We start from the raw sequence: 17,130 nt of genomic DNA on the forward strand, positions 1-17,130 counted from the left end.
GTTTGCATATTGGAGTACCATTAAGAAACACTTAAACTGCAGTCCCTCTGTAGCATTTTTCTGACTGCTCCAAATGCAGAGGCTGAATACAAAGCATTTCTTTACTGTAGCAATGTAAGTTTTTTTGTATAGTTTGAGTACACTGAGGCTGAGAAAATGTCTCAACCAGCTCAGCAGTTGAAGGAATAAAACATACAGATTCCCCAGATTCTGGAAAGATATCACAGACCTGTGATGCCTGATGTCAAGTCTGGCAAAAGAGAATAGATGAACATTGTCGTCATGTTCACCAGCTAGCATAAGTGCCTCAGCTTTGCTGCTGTTAGTTGTCTCTCCTTAAACTCTGATGCTGTCGCAGCTACTGTGGAAAGAAGAAAGGCCAAATGAAAGGTAAAGTATACTTCTTTTTGTAACATTGGTGTGCCTTTCAGAATACTGCTGCAGAGTATTATGTGAAAAACTATGCTGTTACCTCATTTTTCAGTAGACCATATGTAGAGCACAAAATAAAGATGTAATAACAGCACAGCATTCAGACTGCAAGTTTATGAACTGCCTAGCTTGTAGAAAAATAGCAGCTTTTCATTGCTGTGTTCTTTGCATCTCTATTTTGTGTGAGTTTACTTCAGATCTGGGCAAGTATTTTAAACAAATGCCTTTATTATTAAGAAGAATTCATTTTATTTGTACAGACTATGTATGCAACCAGTCCATATTCTGATCCTGTTGTGTCCATGGATCTTGATCCTCAACCAATTACAGATGAGGAAGAAGGCTTGATTTGGGTTGTAGGACCAGTTCTTGCAGTGGTATTTATCATCTGTATCGTTATAGCGATACTTCTTTATAAAAGGTAGGTTTACCTTTCAGTTTTCTTACCACGTGCATACCTTCCTGCTATATTCATTATTTTACGGTAGTTTTCCACACTATGTTATTTGCATTACAATTGTAACTGTCACAATGTCAAGATATAACTGTATTTATTAATGATTCTAAGAACACTGTAGATATTTTAGATTTCTGACTGAAAGTTTCCAATCATTACAGCTATGTGAATATATTTTTTTCTACTGATGTCACTCTATTACCATTTCTGCATTTCAATATTGCTTCCTTTTTACACATTTGTAAAGACAATATGCTCTTGCATATAAATATATACAAATTAACTCATTTAAAATTACAGAGTAAATTTAAATGCAGTACAATAGGGGTTACATTCAGGATGATTTTAAGCATGATTTTCATCTCCACTCCAGTAATTCAAGTTTTCACTTCTGACAGTTGACCTTAATTTAGCAGTAAGTTGTTATGAATTTGAATCTCTCAATTGAGAGATTGAAAAAACATCAGTAGCTGTTTTCTACTAACTCTACAATCGAACTTCACTTCTTCCACTGTGCATAACACAGGTGTAGATAGCTATTATTCAAAGAACTTTCAATGAGCTTAGAATTTAATATATGAAAATCATATGATACCTTAACTTATTGTCAGCAATATTTTACAGTGTAAATAAGTTCAAACAGGTCAAGATAGTAAATCAAAAACACAAAGTAGATTTTAATATTTATATATTTTTCCTAGTATATTTTTTAAAAATATTGATAGGACATAGTTTGAAAAACACTACAAAGATGGTGTAACTATGTCTTTAATGGATTATGGAGTGTATGGGGAATAATTTTTGCTTTATTAGGACATATTTTAAGACTGTAATCATATAGAAGTGTTCTAGACAGTTTGTAGTTTGCAAACGCATTATTGTCCTGATGGTTTTTATTGCTGCCTACTATCTCAGTCATTCCAACTGTGTAGCCAGCAATAGACTATTTGTTTTTGTCACTTTATAAACTAGTCATTAGAGATGCACTAAAAGAGAAATACTCTTAACTTCCAATTATTTTAAGAAATCCAAACAATGACATATAAAGCAGATGTGTAATTTTTTCAGGACATACTGATTGTAGAACTATAATAAAAACTTTCAATTCTACTAATGAAAAATCATAGGTATATTCCACAAATGAACAGATGAAATTTATCACAGATAGTATGAAGGGATTGTCATAAATAAAAAATGGGGGATACATTTTCCATGTGTTATTTACTACTGATGGATAGTTGGATAACTGTTATGTAATAGAACTGTTTAGGAAAATTTGCATATGTTGGTGTTCTTTTTTTTTTTTTCAATATTATTATTATTTTAGAAAATTCTCTCTTAGCAATTATGATTGCAGTTTTACCAGTCTAAGCTCAACCATACCAAGGAGTTGAGTTGCAACAGAAAATAAGAAAGAATTTGAAGATACCTTTTTCTACTGTGAGATCCTCTAAATTTTTATTAATGAAGACAGCCTAACAATGGAACATGAAATTCTGAAGTAATGTGTTCGGAGAGCAGAGTGACACACTAACAAATCTGAATTGCTTTGTTTAACAGCAAGAATGGGTAGAGTAAGTAAGAATATAGATTTTTTAAGTGTGTCTATACAGAGGGTGAATGACATGCAGTGTTTCAGTGCAGGAATAGCTCTTCACAACGGAGATTTAGCATTTGATCTAGAGAAGCTAGTTCCATGAAAATAACTCAATAATTTTTATATTGAAGAAATGACAGAATAGTCCTAACATTTGTAATTTTCATTAGATTAAATAAAAATATTTTATTTTGAATTATAACTAAGTCTTTATAACGTGTCATTATGATAAGACAAGTGAATTATTAAACTGGAAACAATATTAAAATAAATTAAACTGTTGGGTTTTTATTTATTTTTAATCCATATCTGCTTCTTCTGATGTCAAAATACTTAGCAAGATAATTCTCAGCTGATTTTATAAAAATCAACAAATTCTATCTATTTATTTATTTATTTATGAAATCAATTGTGGAAAGAGAGAACAACCAAAGTTCAAGGTAATAGATATGAGAAAGAGGGAGGAAAACAAAGGACAAGAGGTCTAATTGATTAAATTGTCTGAAAAAATAATTGAAGAGATATAGTAGTGAGAAGAAAATGAGTATATCTTTTAAGTATAAAAATTGTAACTAAAATAATTAACAACTAATTTATTAATTAATAATTAATTAATTGTATTTAATTCCCTTAGCCTGTAGAAATTCATATGAAAATAATTCATAATTTGCAATATTGCTTTCACGTTTTAATTTCAGTTAGAGAGTAATGATAACTAAAATTTTTAACATTCCTTTTAAATGGGAAGTCTGACATTCATTTAAAGCAGATAGTATCTCAGATAGTATGGATAATTTTTCTACTTATTGTGAAGCAAATTTTAGTTGCCCAAAGACTTGGAGTGCATGAATGAACTCTTTGTTATTTATTTGTCAGCTTGTATAAAAATTGTTACCTCAGCATTAACACTTGTTCAAAGCTCAAAGAAATCACTTAAAATGATTTTTGAATCATGTATCAGAATAAAGACAAAAGTTCACCACAATTTATTACTTGATAGTAATATATGGAGAAATCATTGAAGAACACATTTTGTTCTCATTGGATATATGTGCAATATATCCACCATGACAGCAGCTGGTTAATATTCAGTTTGTAGAAATGCTTACAGATTCATGAAACCACAAGGCCACACTCCTCAAGACTGCCCATTACCACCACTCAGCTTCAGCATTTTTTGCAGGGACTTTTCCAAGAGAGTTTCAGTATCTCTAAGGATGGAAATTTCATAACCACTGTGAGCAATTTCTTCTGTTGTTTGATCACCTTCACAGTAATAACAGCTTTTTACCAAGTTAACAAGTTACCTGTCTTTCTGGAGTTGATATGTCAACAAATTTGGCCAGAGACAAGTTCAGTATTCTCTGGCATTGTAACAATGGTATTGGGGAGATAATTATTTGAGAGTATGTCTTGAATATGTTATACTTAAATATAAGCAATCGGATTTAGGGATCAAGGTAAATTAACTAATCACATTCTTTTTGGTCATGTTGTTGTCCTCTAGAAAATATGTTTTTTGCTGGTACCAACATGCAGTAGAATACACAAAATAATGTTTATAAACAAAATCTCGAACAAAAGCAAACACTTACCTAGATTTAGAGATGGCATAGCCAAAGTTGTCTAGAAGCAATGCATACCTGTTATGAGGACTGTTATTTGAAGTATCCTAAACTCATTTTGATAAAGCCCTGCTGCACCATATAGCTTAGTCAAACATGCAGTAAGTCCTTCCAGTTCACTTTTGAACATGTGATTCCAGTTTCTTCAAGTCTGAAAAGGTGTGTAATACTTCCCAGAGAAATATTTATGATAACCTTACTTTTCAAGGTATCATTAAAGTATTTTCTGGTTATGTTACTGTAAAATGGCTTTAAAGGTTTTCTTTTCTCTCTCTCTCTCTTTTTCTTTCATCTAATATGAGACAATCTTATGTATTTAACCTTGTTTTTTTCCTTTCCTTTTCCTCCTTCTCTCTTTTACTCCTTCTCTTTATCCCATATCCCCCACCAACCTATTTTCTCCCTTTCCTCCCCTTGTCTCCCTACTCTAAGAGAAAAAACTGATGTGTTAGAGAGGATTCATTTATCTACTTAATGTTCATTTTTTTATAGCTCTAAATAAGCATCTATTCTCCAGTATTTCACTGGCTAAAATTAGATGTGGAATTACTTTTTACACAATGTCTAAAACACATATTTTTATTCAACAAAATATTTCCTTTGATTTTACATGTATCTTCTACTTATTCTTTGCTTCCAAACTGTCATTTCATTTTTTGGGTTAGTTATATATCTTTATTGTGTGTCAAAATTCCTTATACTTCCTGTTGCCATGTTTAACCTGTTTTCTGATGGTAAACCAACATTTAGCATTTTCTCTCCTCTTTGCTGCATTAAAACGGAGTAGTAAACCTGACAGGTGAGAACTGAACAATACTTACCTTTCATTTTGCCTAGAAAAGGGGTAGCTGGAGAAGAGAGAAAGGGAAAAAAGTTATCATAATAATGATTTAAAAAAACAGTGCATCTGTCAATCTAAATGAAGTAGACAGTAGTATATCAGTATGAAGGCAGTTGCAACATTATATCTTATTGTACTGAAATTAGCTTAGAAATACAGCCAATTTTCAAAACTATTTTTTTGTTTTGGTTTGGTTTTTTTTGCCTACATCGGGTATATTTCCATGAAATAGCAGAGTTGCATTATGTACATATGCTTTTATTTGTGTTTTCATTAAGTTAAAACAGTTATTTTATATAACAATAGCTGCTGAATGAACGTGTTTTTGTGGTTGAAGTGAGAGTTGTCCTAAAGAACCCCATAGTGCTCCTTATACGTAGATTAAGTGATGACATGCTTATACGAGTCATAATGTTGCCACGAGCTCATTTGTCCTGATAGGACTTTTTCCAGCTGAAACAGTTATTACTTCTTTGCGTAATCTGAAAATATACAAAAGACAGAATGGTCCTAAGCATGTTAACAGTAAACTTTTCTGCTGTTCAAAATACTCATGTACATGATTAGAAGAAATTCTAGTGCTTTTCAAAGGTGAATAGGAAATTGTGCTGCCTAGAACTCACTTGCAAGTGGAAGATAGGTAATGAATGTTGTCTCTGAACAGCTCCACTAATCCCTAGACATCAGAAGTAGGAAAAAAAGGGTAAAAATACTCTTTGAAAATGGAAAGCTGCCTTTCTTCGCCTTTCTTCAAAAAGAAAAAAAAAAAACACTAGAGCATTGTTCTGCTTTATGATAGTCAGGATCAGACGTAAAACAAATTTCAAATGGTAATTTCTTTTTTTTTTTAGGGAATCAGATTTAAGGCTGCATATTTTTTACTTAAGAGAGGTTAATACAACTGATAAGATTTTATATATTTTTATCAAGAAAACTTTTTTCTTTTTATAATATTAGGTTACTTTCAAACAACAGATGGTAAGAATTTCTTCAGCAATATTGCTGTTTGGTTGTCTGCATATTCTTCCTGTTGGAAGACATCTTGTTGGATCCACTTTTCGCAAGATGGCAACGGGTGTTCATTATTTCAAGAAAAAGGGAGAGATCAATCAGAGCATTGTTAAGAGTGGAGCCCAGCAGACTAATAACAGATTTAGCATTGCCACATTGTGAGTGCAACAGAAAATAAAACAAAACAGTAGAGAAGTGATGCATTAGACCAAGTGCTGTAAACCTGGAAAAGATTTAGCCATAGAAAATCTTAGAAACATTGAAGTCCTGTTTTCAGAAAAATAGTTATTTGCTGCTGTTTCTGTATTCATTTTATATTTCATTACGAATTTCAGCCAATTTGCTTTTTCATTCAGAAATTCACAGAGGATTAAGGAAGAGGTATTCCACTTGAAATTCAACATTAAATTTCCAGGTTCCTGAGTGGAAATTCAAACAATTAGATATTCTTTATGAAATACAGTTTTCTGTGTTCTGCAGCAGAAATACCCTCAAGTGACAGGAGTCTGTTTTACCAAAACAGTCATACTCAGAATACCTGTGGACTCTACTTCACGCTAGATAAATGGAGGCATAGATGAGATGTCTATTTTTTCCTCCTCTTTTTCCCACATTTAAACAGACTGACAAGAATTCTAAATTTTCAGTGAAAAACTTGATGAGAAATGTTCAGGTAGAATCTGAACCTTGAACAGATGCATGAAGTGAAATGCAGCTCAATAGAGCTCAATAGAGCAGATTCTTACTTCCTAGAACATGAAAGGACCAGGTGCCTTTTATGTCTCTGTCATCAAAATGCCAGAATGCAGATTATTTTGCAAGCAGTGAAGACATTAAGTATTCAGTGAATATTTTTTTAATTACATGCTGAAGTGGAAGTAACTTTTTAATAAAGGTGTAACAAATCTTTAAAGTTTTTAAAATAGACACTGTGTGAAATCTTTTATTTCCATGTCTCATAATAGATAATTATTCTAGTGTCCATGATGATGATCTAGAGGATAGATTTAGAACAGAGTGTTCCAAACATTTAACATTTCTATATTTAAATTTGTTTTGCCATTGCAAATTGCAGTTGCCCTGTCCACCATTTGTAATTATTTTGTCTTTGCATTGATCAAAAAAATTCAGAATACATCTCGTGTTTAATAATTTAATCAATAAAAATTCAGATACTTGTGTTTGTCTACTTAACACCTCATTTATACATCTCTTCACCTTTTCCATGCAGGAAGAGGGCTGATTCTGATTCTAGAAAGAGCAGCATACCAAACAGCAAAGAAGTTCCCTCTCATCACCCTACAGACCCAGTGGAGCTGCGACGCCTTAATTTTCAAACTCCAGGTAAGAGGTAGTAATATATCACTAAGAGCTCTGTAATCACAGACTCTGATTAGTTATGCTGTTACAAAACAGATTGTTTATTTTAAAAAATGTGTACTTTGCTTATGAGTATTTTTCCAATGTGTATCTGATAGATTTGGACGTTGTTCTGTAATTTCTATATCTTAAGACAAAGCTTACATGATACAATTATTGTTATGTAGAAAGGATTCACAATTCACATATGTTTTGTGGTTGTGCTAAAATTACAAGTTAAACCAAAGAGAATTAGAAAATTATTAGTAAATGCACATCCCTTTGTTTATTAACTATTGTTTTTTGAATATATGCTCTTTGTAAAGGAGCTTCCCTCTTATCTGTTGCATTATCAAGTAATCCATCAATATCCCTTAATTTTTCTTTGTACGCTATAAATAGAAAATGCAGATAAGACATACTGTCTAGAGAAAGGATCCTTTCTTTTAAAATCAAGCCATCTTAGGATGGAACAAATAGTGAAATAACATGACAGGAGTTCTGAAAGGTTGAAGTAACAGACTCTCAAATATTTTACTAGCCCTTTACACTTACATTTATTAAGCATTGTTTTCTTAAAAACTTTTTTGTTTTGTGGTCAAGAAACATAAAAGAAATGCTTAAAATAGTATCGCTATTTTATTAATACTTTATGAGTAGATATTTTGTCTTTAAAATTATCTTAATTTTGATCATGTTGTATTCCAGCAGATTTCTTTTCTGTTAGCAATATGATTGCACACAGTCCTGGTCTGATGCTATTTACTTACGGAATCTTCCTGAGAATTATGATTACCAGAACAGTGAAACTGGGACTAAAGACCCAACATCCACACTGAATGCATATGGCAGAGGTAGAAAACAAAGTATTCTGAGGCTTGCCTTAGATTTGCCTTACTGTGTTCCAGTACAGTGAATATACACTGAATGCTCTTTAGCAGCTGAGGCACCTCATTGATTGAAAAAGAACTTGAAAGAAGTATACTTTTCCTCACAATACTGTAGTTTATTTGGGAAGCTGGCAGTTTCCTGTGAAGCTAGTTAAGAACATCTGCAATCCATTTCTGGTATGAGATCTCTTTCTTTGCTCTAAATTTTTTTCAAAAAATTGAGGATTCAATTACCGGAAAAAAAGTATAACATAGGAATTAAATTATAATTCTTTTCCAAAAAAACTTAGACACATATCAATTATAATGTCCAGCATGCAACCAAATACCAGGGATCCTACCTCAGAAGATTTATCTTGCTGTGTAACACTTGATAATTACTTTGTTCTTAGTATGAGATTTCAGCTGCAGTGAAGTTAATCTACAATTCTTACGGTCACAGAAACAGAATTTCACTAAAGTTGCATTAGGTTACAATTTTGTTTAAGTCATCATGAATTTAACTTAGATAGATAGTTATGCTGGAATGTTTATGCAGCTCCACACAAAAACACTATTAGGTAACATGCAGAACAAGTCTTTTCCAAGACAAATATAGAGGAAATAATAGAGAAGTTGTAGGTTTTGGACAAGATTGATGATTTGACATTATTGTTGTTATTATTATCTATTTATTTAACTTGTGGAAGCATCCACATTTTCCTTGAAGTTTTTCAGGTGCACCAGTTGCTTGCAACAAAGAAACCAAAGACAGAACAGAAATGTTTATGATGAATCCATGATTTGAAGAAATACAAGGGAAGAAAATACAAATTATGTAGGCGCATTTAAATTGTCAGTTCTCACTGGGAGAAACACTGTCTAAGAGAATGAGACAATAACCCTGACAAAAGACAAAAGTCAGGGTTATCATAAAATTTAATCCTGTAAAAGACTTCTAAACAAGCTCTTTTTGAAAATTCTGGAAATCATATTTTTAGCTTAAGGAAGAAAAAATCGGATGCAACTATTAAAATAATTTGAAAAGTAATCCCTTTTTAAGTTTGAAATTCTAACTGCAAGTGCAAAATACTCTCAGTAAAGAAGATTGAAAAAAAAATGTTTTATCTTCAGTGATATCCTTGCAGTGATTTTGGCAACAGTTATGTTGTACTGGTAATGAAGTTGTCACTTCTACATGAAGATATAATAAAAATCCACATTCTAAAACTACCAGCCCAGCAAATATCTTGCTTTCTTATCACTTTTTCTTGTCCTATCAATAAGAAATTACATTCCTCTCTGATCTTTCACTTGCCTAAGGTGTTTCCTATCTTAATTTGTCCATGAAGAGTAAAATTCATTTTTGGCTTTACTTCTCAGTAGATGGAGCAAGTCCATAGAAAGATTTGACATTTTGTCTTGACATTTGGAATAGCCCACAGTTCTGCATCTGAGAACAAGATCCCATGTCCATATGTGTTACTCAAAAAAGTATACTTTTTAGATAAGTCCATATGCCAGTGAGTAGATCACAGCTGTGCCAAGTTTTCTTTGAGTAAACATGAAAATACTCAATCTCTCAGTAGCATAAGGGATTTCATTTATGAGACTGTTATTCTTCTGTAATTGGTGTAGGGAAAGTCAGTCACATTTTTCCCATGCTACAGCTTTCTTGCAAAATGTGGGATTTCCCGCATTATTATCCAGGTGCATAAATTTCAACTCTTTATGCCATGTGGGAAAGTAAAGATAGAGAAGGGGTAATAATTAAGCCCTCACAATAGGTTCCATCAAATGAGAAAAATAACTGATGTTAAATAGTTTGAGTGGGTATGAGAGAGCTATGGCTTGAGGAAAGTCTTCAATCTGCCAGACAAAGAATGAACTGAATAATTCCTGAAAAATGGCTGTTTTTTCTTCTTATTTAAGTACGTGTCACGCTTATAACTAATCTGTATAATTGGATGCCAATTAAATAATTATCTCATTATCGCTCATGAACTAAATAAGATACTTTGAAACATAAGAAAAATAAATAAATAAAATTATTGCAGTCCCAAATTGAAGATTCTGTTTTTCATTAGGTAACTAAATGCTCTTGATTCTCTTATTCTCTGAATTGCATAGGTAAAAAGTGCAAGTAACAAAAATGTAAAAAGTGATGTCTGGATTTAGTTACCTGTCCTAGGAGAAATGTTCTTACCTTGTTTTTTGTACACAATTTCTGTTTGTCATGTCAAGATGATAAGCTGAAAGAGGACCAAGATTTATCTCCACAGCAAAAACAGATGCGAATAGATTTCTCATAGTGAACTATCATACATGTATTTTACACGCATGTGAACTTTACTCACTTGAAGGATTTAAGCACCATAAGTAAAATTTAGGTTCACAGTGCAAAAAAAAAACAAAAATCATTGCTGACATTTCACTTGTTTAGTATCTAACATAGATGTAATAAAAATTTGCTTAGCTGGAAGGTGGAGTTTAAGATTCTGCTGCTCTCCAAAATTTTTTTTTCCTTGGATATTTGCCAGTGATTTTGCAACACTCTGTTGAGCTAAGCAATTTTCAGATCAGGGTTTGAGAACTTTTCAGACTATTTTTCACTCTAGAGAGTTTTTATAGCTCACTGAGAGTGGGATGTTCTGCTTTGATTCCCTGGGGATTTTGGTAGGTCTAAGTCTGGTACACAAGAAGAATTGCTTTCATTACAGAGTAATTAATCCACCTTAGAATTATTCTGGAAAAAAAAAGTGGCTTCTTTTTGTAGTATTATATGCATGTGTTTAACTTTTTAAAAGCAGTTATTGCAGAGTAATATATTTCTGCAGAGCTTGTAAGTTTAGTTCTGTACACAAGATCTCTCTACATTAAGAGAAAATTTACATTACTAGTGATTTGTCTACTATATTAAAGGCATCCTGGATAAATTTTCATAGATAGCAAATTCCTACTAAAATCAAGATCATCTTTCATCTTTTCTGTTTCCCATGTCCAAATTTTATGTATGTTTTTTATTTTACTTTTCTGATAAGAGAAAGTATCAACCATTACTGATTCCTTCCTCTTTTTATGATGGGACAACATCTTAACATATATTGGTGTGTGGAAGTCATTCTATGAATAATGAGTATATAATAAACAAGCATTAAAAATGCAAGAGTGATCATTTGATTTAAATCTTTAATATAGTACATTTCATAAAGAAATATATCTGAAAATATTACATCCATTTTAAGTTAATCTGGATAGTATTCTGTAATCTACCAGTTGTTCAATATATTTATTTTTTAACTAATTTCCTATTTATTGTGGATATGTCAACCTATATGTCCAGATTTATAAGTATGTTTCACAGATGTTTTTAAAGGCCTTATTGACACTAAAACAAAATCCTAATTCAACACACTATTGACAGGCCCAAAACATCCACTTGTTTCAGTCAGGGAAGGAATTGCACTAAGCAAATATAATGCCTGGATAATGACTGTAGGTGAATTCTAACCTTACTTTCCCAGTTGTACCTTAAAATTGTGGCACACATGGTATCCCACGCTTCTTAGTTATATGCCTGCCACAGATTAATCAGAAGATATTAATATGTGGTAATTTAAAAATAGATTTTCATTTAATTCATGTAAAGGGCTACCATGCTAGGCTGTGTAAGATCAATTGAATTTGACAATCTTCTGCCAATTTTGGAAATAAAAGCTCATTATAAATACAATTTCAGCTGTGTTTTGCATGTATTTTTTTTTTCTGTTGATTGCTTTTCAGTGTTTCTTTTCCCTTAATTTCTTACCTAAGAAAAAAGTTTTAAAGCATGAATATGGCATGGTGTTTCTTTTGATTTACTAGCATGACACGAAACCTGTTGAAATTTAACTGTATTTTGTCTGAAATCTTTTTGTGTTTTTGTAGCGTATGCTGATTTATGTGGAGAAATGTCAGCAAATAAGTGTATTTTGTTATTTTTAGCCACAAAAATGTGTGTTTACCTGTTTTTTGGGTGTGATTTTGAGTCAAGTTGAGTAGGAGCCTTGTGCTTTTACATGAAGTAGTTTTAGATCTTAACACATTCATTCGTAGCATATTCTGTTATGATGCTTGTTATGATTCACAGACTGATTACATAACAATAGACCTCTACCAGTACTTTTTAAGAAAGAAGCTACTTTTAGCATGTTTGTAGAGCATGCTCTGTATATTATTTGAAGCAAGTTCAAAAACATTTAAATGTAACTGACTGAAGTAAATTCTGGAGTGAGGGGTGTTATATGTGCTCAAAATTATCAAGTTTCAGAAATTTTTAGTAGTTTTCTTATAAAGAAACTTTTACATCAAGATTCATTTTGCACGAAATGTTTAATATGAATTCTCCCTCTAGGAATGTTAGCTGGCATGTAGAGGAGCACATAAATAAAAACAGTTAAAAAGCACTGGATAATCAGCATATTTTTCCAAAACAAAGTCCTTCGCAGCAAAATAATCATTGATATTTTTGATGCTTGTGATTTAGTCAGGTTCATCATGTATAAAACAGGTTTCATTTCTTTGTAATTGGACCTCTAAACACCTTCTTAGTTGAGTTTCCAGACTCTGTTTTGTGCATGTCTAAAATGCCTGTATGTACGAGATTGATTGATTATGGTGATCTACTACTGTTACTAATTTGTTTCCCATTTCCAATTGGCTTTTACTTTTTGCAGCTTTGAGCAGTAATTCAGTCCCCTACGCCTCCCTGATTGGCTCTGTGTCCTCCCTCTCTAGCCAAACTACCACTCAGTCCTTATATGATAATAACTCTCTCCCACGATTCGCTCGAAAAGGTCTAAACATCTTTGTCTCTATTATTTTCTCTGTTCAAGCACTGTTTTAGATGTACATCAGTCCACCTCCATTTCTGGATCAATCTAGAGTTCTCTTGTGCCTTTCCACTTACATATTCTCCATGGGGGTGCTTGATCTGGATCAATCAGTTTAATTGTTAGATATCTGTCACCCACACTCTTTTGGGAATAAGTGAAATTTCAAATAAAATATTAGACAACTAGAATTGATTCAAATAATTCATTATAGACTGATTTGTTAATTGAAATTTCTATTAAATCTCCCTATTACAGATGAATATTCTGTTTTGTTTATTGACTGGCAAACTGCTTTTATGTCTATTTTAAATAATGTTTCAACATCCCATATGTGCTATGAAGGTGATACGAATATATATGTTTATAGGATCAGATAAACTGGGGTCAGTGTTGCTGGACATTATTAGTATTATGCTTGAATTGTAAAAAAAAAAAAAAGAAGAAATCAAGAGGAAAGGTAGGAAAGGAAGGAAAGGAAGAAAAGGAAAGAAAGGAAGGAAAGGAAAGGGAAGAAAAGGAAGGAAAGGAGAAAGGAAAGGAAAGAAGAAAAAAGAAAGGAAAGGAAAGGAAAGGAAAGGAAAGGAAAGGAAAGGAAAGGAAAGGAAAGGAAAGGAAAGGAAAGGAAAGGAAAGGAAAGGAAAGGAAAGGAAAGGAAAGGAAAGGAAAGGAAAGGAAAGGAAAGGAAAGGAAAGGAAAGGAAAGGAAAGGAAAGGAAAGGAAAGGAAAGGAAAGGAAAGGAAAGGAAAGGAAAGGAAAGGAAAGGAAAGGAAAGGAAAGGAAAGGAAAGGAAAGGAAAGGAAAGGAAAGGAAAGGAAAGGAAAGGAAAGGAAAGGAAAGGAAAGGAAAGGAAAGGAAAGGAAAGGAAAGGAAAGGAAGAAAGGAAAAAAAGAAAAAGGAGAAAGGGAAAAAAGGGAGAAAGGGAAAAAAGGAAGAAAAGAGGAAAAAGAGAAAAAAGAGAAAAAGAATGAGAGAAAATAAAACAAGCTATAGTGTGACTGTGTTGTAATCACATGGTCATTTTCAGCTACATTATAGGAAATGCAAGTTAACTGTCTTAGGCATGTTCTTAAAATTCATGGTGACAAAGCAAATGACATTGTGCAACATGGCTTCCAGCTTGAGCCCCCTTGAGTCATCACTGTTTTCCTTTTGTAATTTCAAGAGATTCTGGGGTTCACTAGTTTATTTTTTCTAGCCAGCTCTGATAACCCACAAGCAATTGAAAACTTCAATTAAGCATGAAGAGAAGAATGTAAGCAGTTGGACGAGATGGAGACTCATATTAAAACAATGATGTTCACAATTTATGCCTGTCAGATCTTCTGCTGGCAGATTATGCTAGTTGGCCCCATATCTCTTCTGTCCTTCTTTTGCTTGCAGTCCCTATTCTCTCTTACTCACCCATTTCTCTCTCTGTTTCCCAGCTCTTAGTTTTATTTACTTAGTATCTTCATTAGTAGACAAAGATGTTTACACCTGAAGTAGATTGTAGGTACTTCTGGGGGTTGATAAATGGGGTTGTAGATAAACAATATTTTAAGGTACTAGTGCAGTCAGTATGTGTGTCCAGCTAAACTGTACAACCCCTGCTTCTACAATCTGCTACTAGTGAAAACATTTTTGAAGCTCTAATTGTCTGATGTCTGATCTTGTCTTCAGTGACTGTTGTCTAAAAGCAATGATGCATGCTATTCTAGTCATTTGTAGTTGCATGTGAATGTCAGTAACCTCAAAATTTCATTAAATATTTTCAGTATTTTTAATTTAGTCAGAATGCATAGTCAGTCTTCTAGACCTCGATACATCATTTTTAAACCTCAGGCTATCCATTTCATTTTACTTACATTAATTTTATGTTAGTTTTCTGTTGGTTTGAGTTTTCTTTGTTTTGTACCATTTCCTTTGCAGGTTCAGGTGTCTCCGGTTACCTTGGTAACCTTCATCCTTCAAGTTCGTTTTTCTTGATTATGCATAAGTCACTTTGCTTTCTGTCAAAATACAATTCTTTCCCCTTTAGGGCTCTTTCAGTGTCTGTTTCTCAGCTCATCTTTCCTCATCTAATTCAATGCAGTTTTCATTTCATATAGTGCAGGAGAAGAAGTTTGAAATTACCTAAAGAGTCATTACTCAAAGCAGAGGTCGACATCAGGTCTAACTGTCTCATTTCTCCATGCCTAGCTAACCTCATTGACTCATCTCACAGTAACTTTTTCCTTTACACTAGGAATGTTAGCTTTGGGAGTATGCTTGGTGACTTCTTTTAATTTGGCTTCAGAGCTCATCTATCCAGAGCATGTCGTGCTTTGAGTAAACAAATTATTTGCCTGCTCCTCTCACATATGACATCTTTACTATTTACACATTTCTAGCCATTCTAATTACTACATTTTCTGATTTCTATAGTACTACCATCACTGTAGTTTATTTTAAATTTGGTTCTTCTTTTTTTTCCAACAGGTATGGCCAGTCACCCCCCAATACCTATCTTGGAACTTGCAGATCATATTGAAAGACTGAAAGCAAATGACAATCTGAAGTTCTCACAGGAGTATGAGGTAATTTGCTCTATTTTCTCAGCTCTCAAATTATCAAATAAAATCATACTTTTTGTTTCTATAGGCTTATCTCTGATATGTATCCACCAAGGTGATGCTGTTATTATATAATAAAGCCATGATAAAGTAAGTCCACTCTGTAGATGACTACATCAGTGAGGTAGCTCCTTTGCTTCTAACAGTCTTTTTGTAAAGATATGTGTTGAGCAGATTTTATGTGAAAAAGTGCTAAGATGATACAGCACATTATATTTTAATGGACCACCATGCATCTGCACTGCAGCTAAAGGCTGCTTGGTTTATTAAAAAATTATCCACTGTGTTGTTAAGTGCTGACAGAATACATGCAGTCCACAAAGGAGAAATTATAGTCCACTATGTTAATTTTTCAAGGATTAAAGAATTTACACTTGCCTGACACATGTGACTGCTTTACGGAGAGATCCTGTAAATGCGTGATGTATTTAGAGCCTTGACAGGAATTGTTAAAAATGAATGCATACTATTGTAATAAACACAACTTGTGATTATTTAATTAAACAGTGATCAGAGTTAGGACTGTTCAGAAAAATAATCTCATTAGATATCAAAATGTCTGCACTGTCTACCAATTATGGAAATAAACTCTTTTAAAGAGCATCTCAGGGATCTTGTTTACTGTCACAGTCAAAAAAATGTGGGAATATGTTTTCATACCTCTACATTAAAAGTTTTTCTTAAGTATGAAGATATACAAAGCATTCAATGGGGAAATTTATGTAATGGTATGTTCAACAAGAAAAAAAACTAGTATTTGCTATCAATTTAACAATCATTTCCTGTTGTAGTACAGACACATTCCTTGGAATAGCTGTGTAGCAAATAAATGATGAATGTTATTGCAACTCATGGAATGTAGTATAATTTCCAGTACAGTGCATGTCTTGAGCATGTTTTAAAGGTGGTATGATTCTTCTTATAGTGTAATACAACTAAATAAAGAAAACACTTTTTTTACTTATTAAATCATTAAAATCATCTTGAAAATGTAATCTTAATCATTTACAGCGTGTGAATATGTGCTAAATTACTGAATGCTTGTTATCAATATTATCATAAGTCTTCACCTATATAAACATCCCCTATACATTCTGTATTTCATTTTTTATTATTATTATTATTTACAAAATAAATAATCTGGGTCTGAGTAATCAGACATTAATGATTAAAATGTAATCGACTGTAGATCAGCATCAAGCTTTATTCACATCAGTTTGCCCAAGGGATAGTCCAGTATTACCATTGAAATCTCAACTTCAGAAATGCCATTTTGTTTCTAACTAGTCTAGTGTTCACCCATTTTGAAAAAGAATTGCTGAAAAGCACTGCTATTTAATTTTGTGGTCTAGCATAGGCAGTATGCTAAGGCTGCAGTTTGGTGATCAGTATAGGTCATTTCCCTGTCTTGGCTGTGCATTCCTGTTATTTCTCTTATGCCAATCCTGGCACGAGCACATGTGCAGCTGTTCAA

General features: G+C 32.8%; 1 protein-coding gene across 1 annotated transcript in view; it reads left to right on the forward strand.

Moving 5' to 3' along the window:
* PTPRD (protein tyrosine phosphatase receptor type D) overlaps positions 1-17,130 on the forward strand; it is a 568,194-nt gene that overhangs the window by 485,501 nt on the left and 65,563 nt on the right. Inside the window, exons 22-25 of the mRNA XM_065744335.1 lie at positions 693-853; positions 7,195-7,307; positions 12,907-13,026; positions 15,523-15,620. Coding sequence (XP_065600407.1) covers positions 693-853; positions 7,195-7,307; positions 12,907-13,026; positions 15,523-15,620 — 492 coding nt within the window. The remainder of the gene's footprint in view (positions 1-692; positions 854-7,194; positions 7,308-12,906; positions 13,027-15,522; positions 15,621-17,130) is intronic.

The sequence above is a fragment of the Cyrtonyx montezumae genome, unplaced genomic scaffold (assembly GCF_038088225.1).
Source record: "Cyrtonyx montezumae isolate F1298 unplaced genomic scaffold, pur_monq_1.0 scaffold_30, whole genome shotgun sequence".
Taxonomy (NCBI): domain Eukaryota; kingdom Metazoa; phylum Chordata; class Aves; order Galliformes; family Odontophoridae; genus Cyrtonyx; species Cyrtonyx montezumae.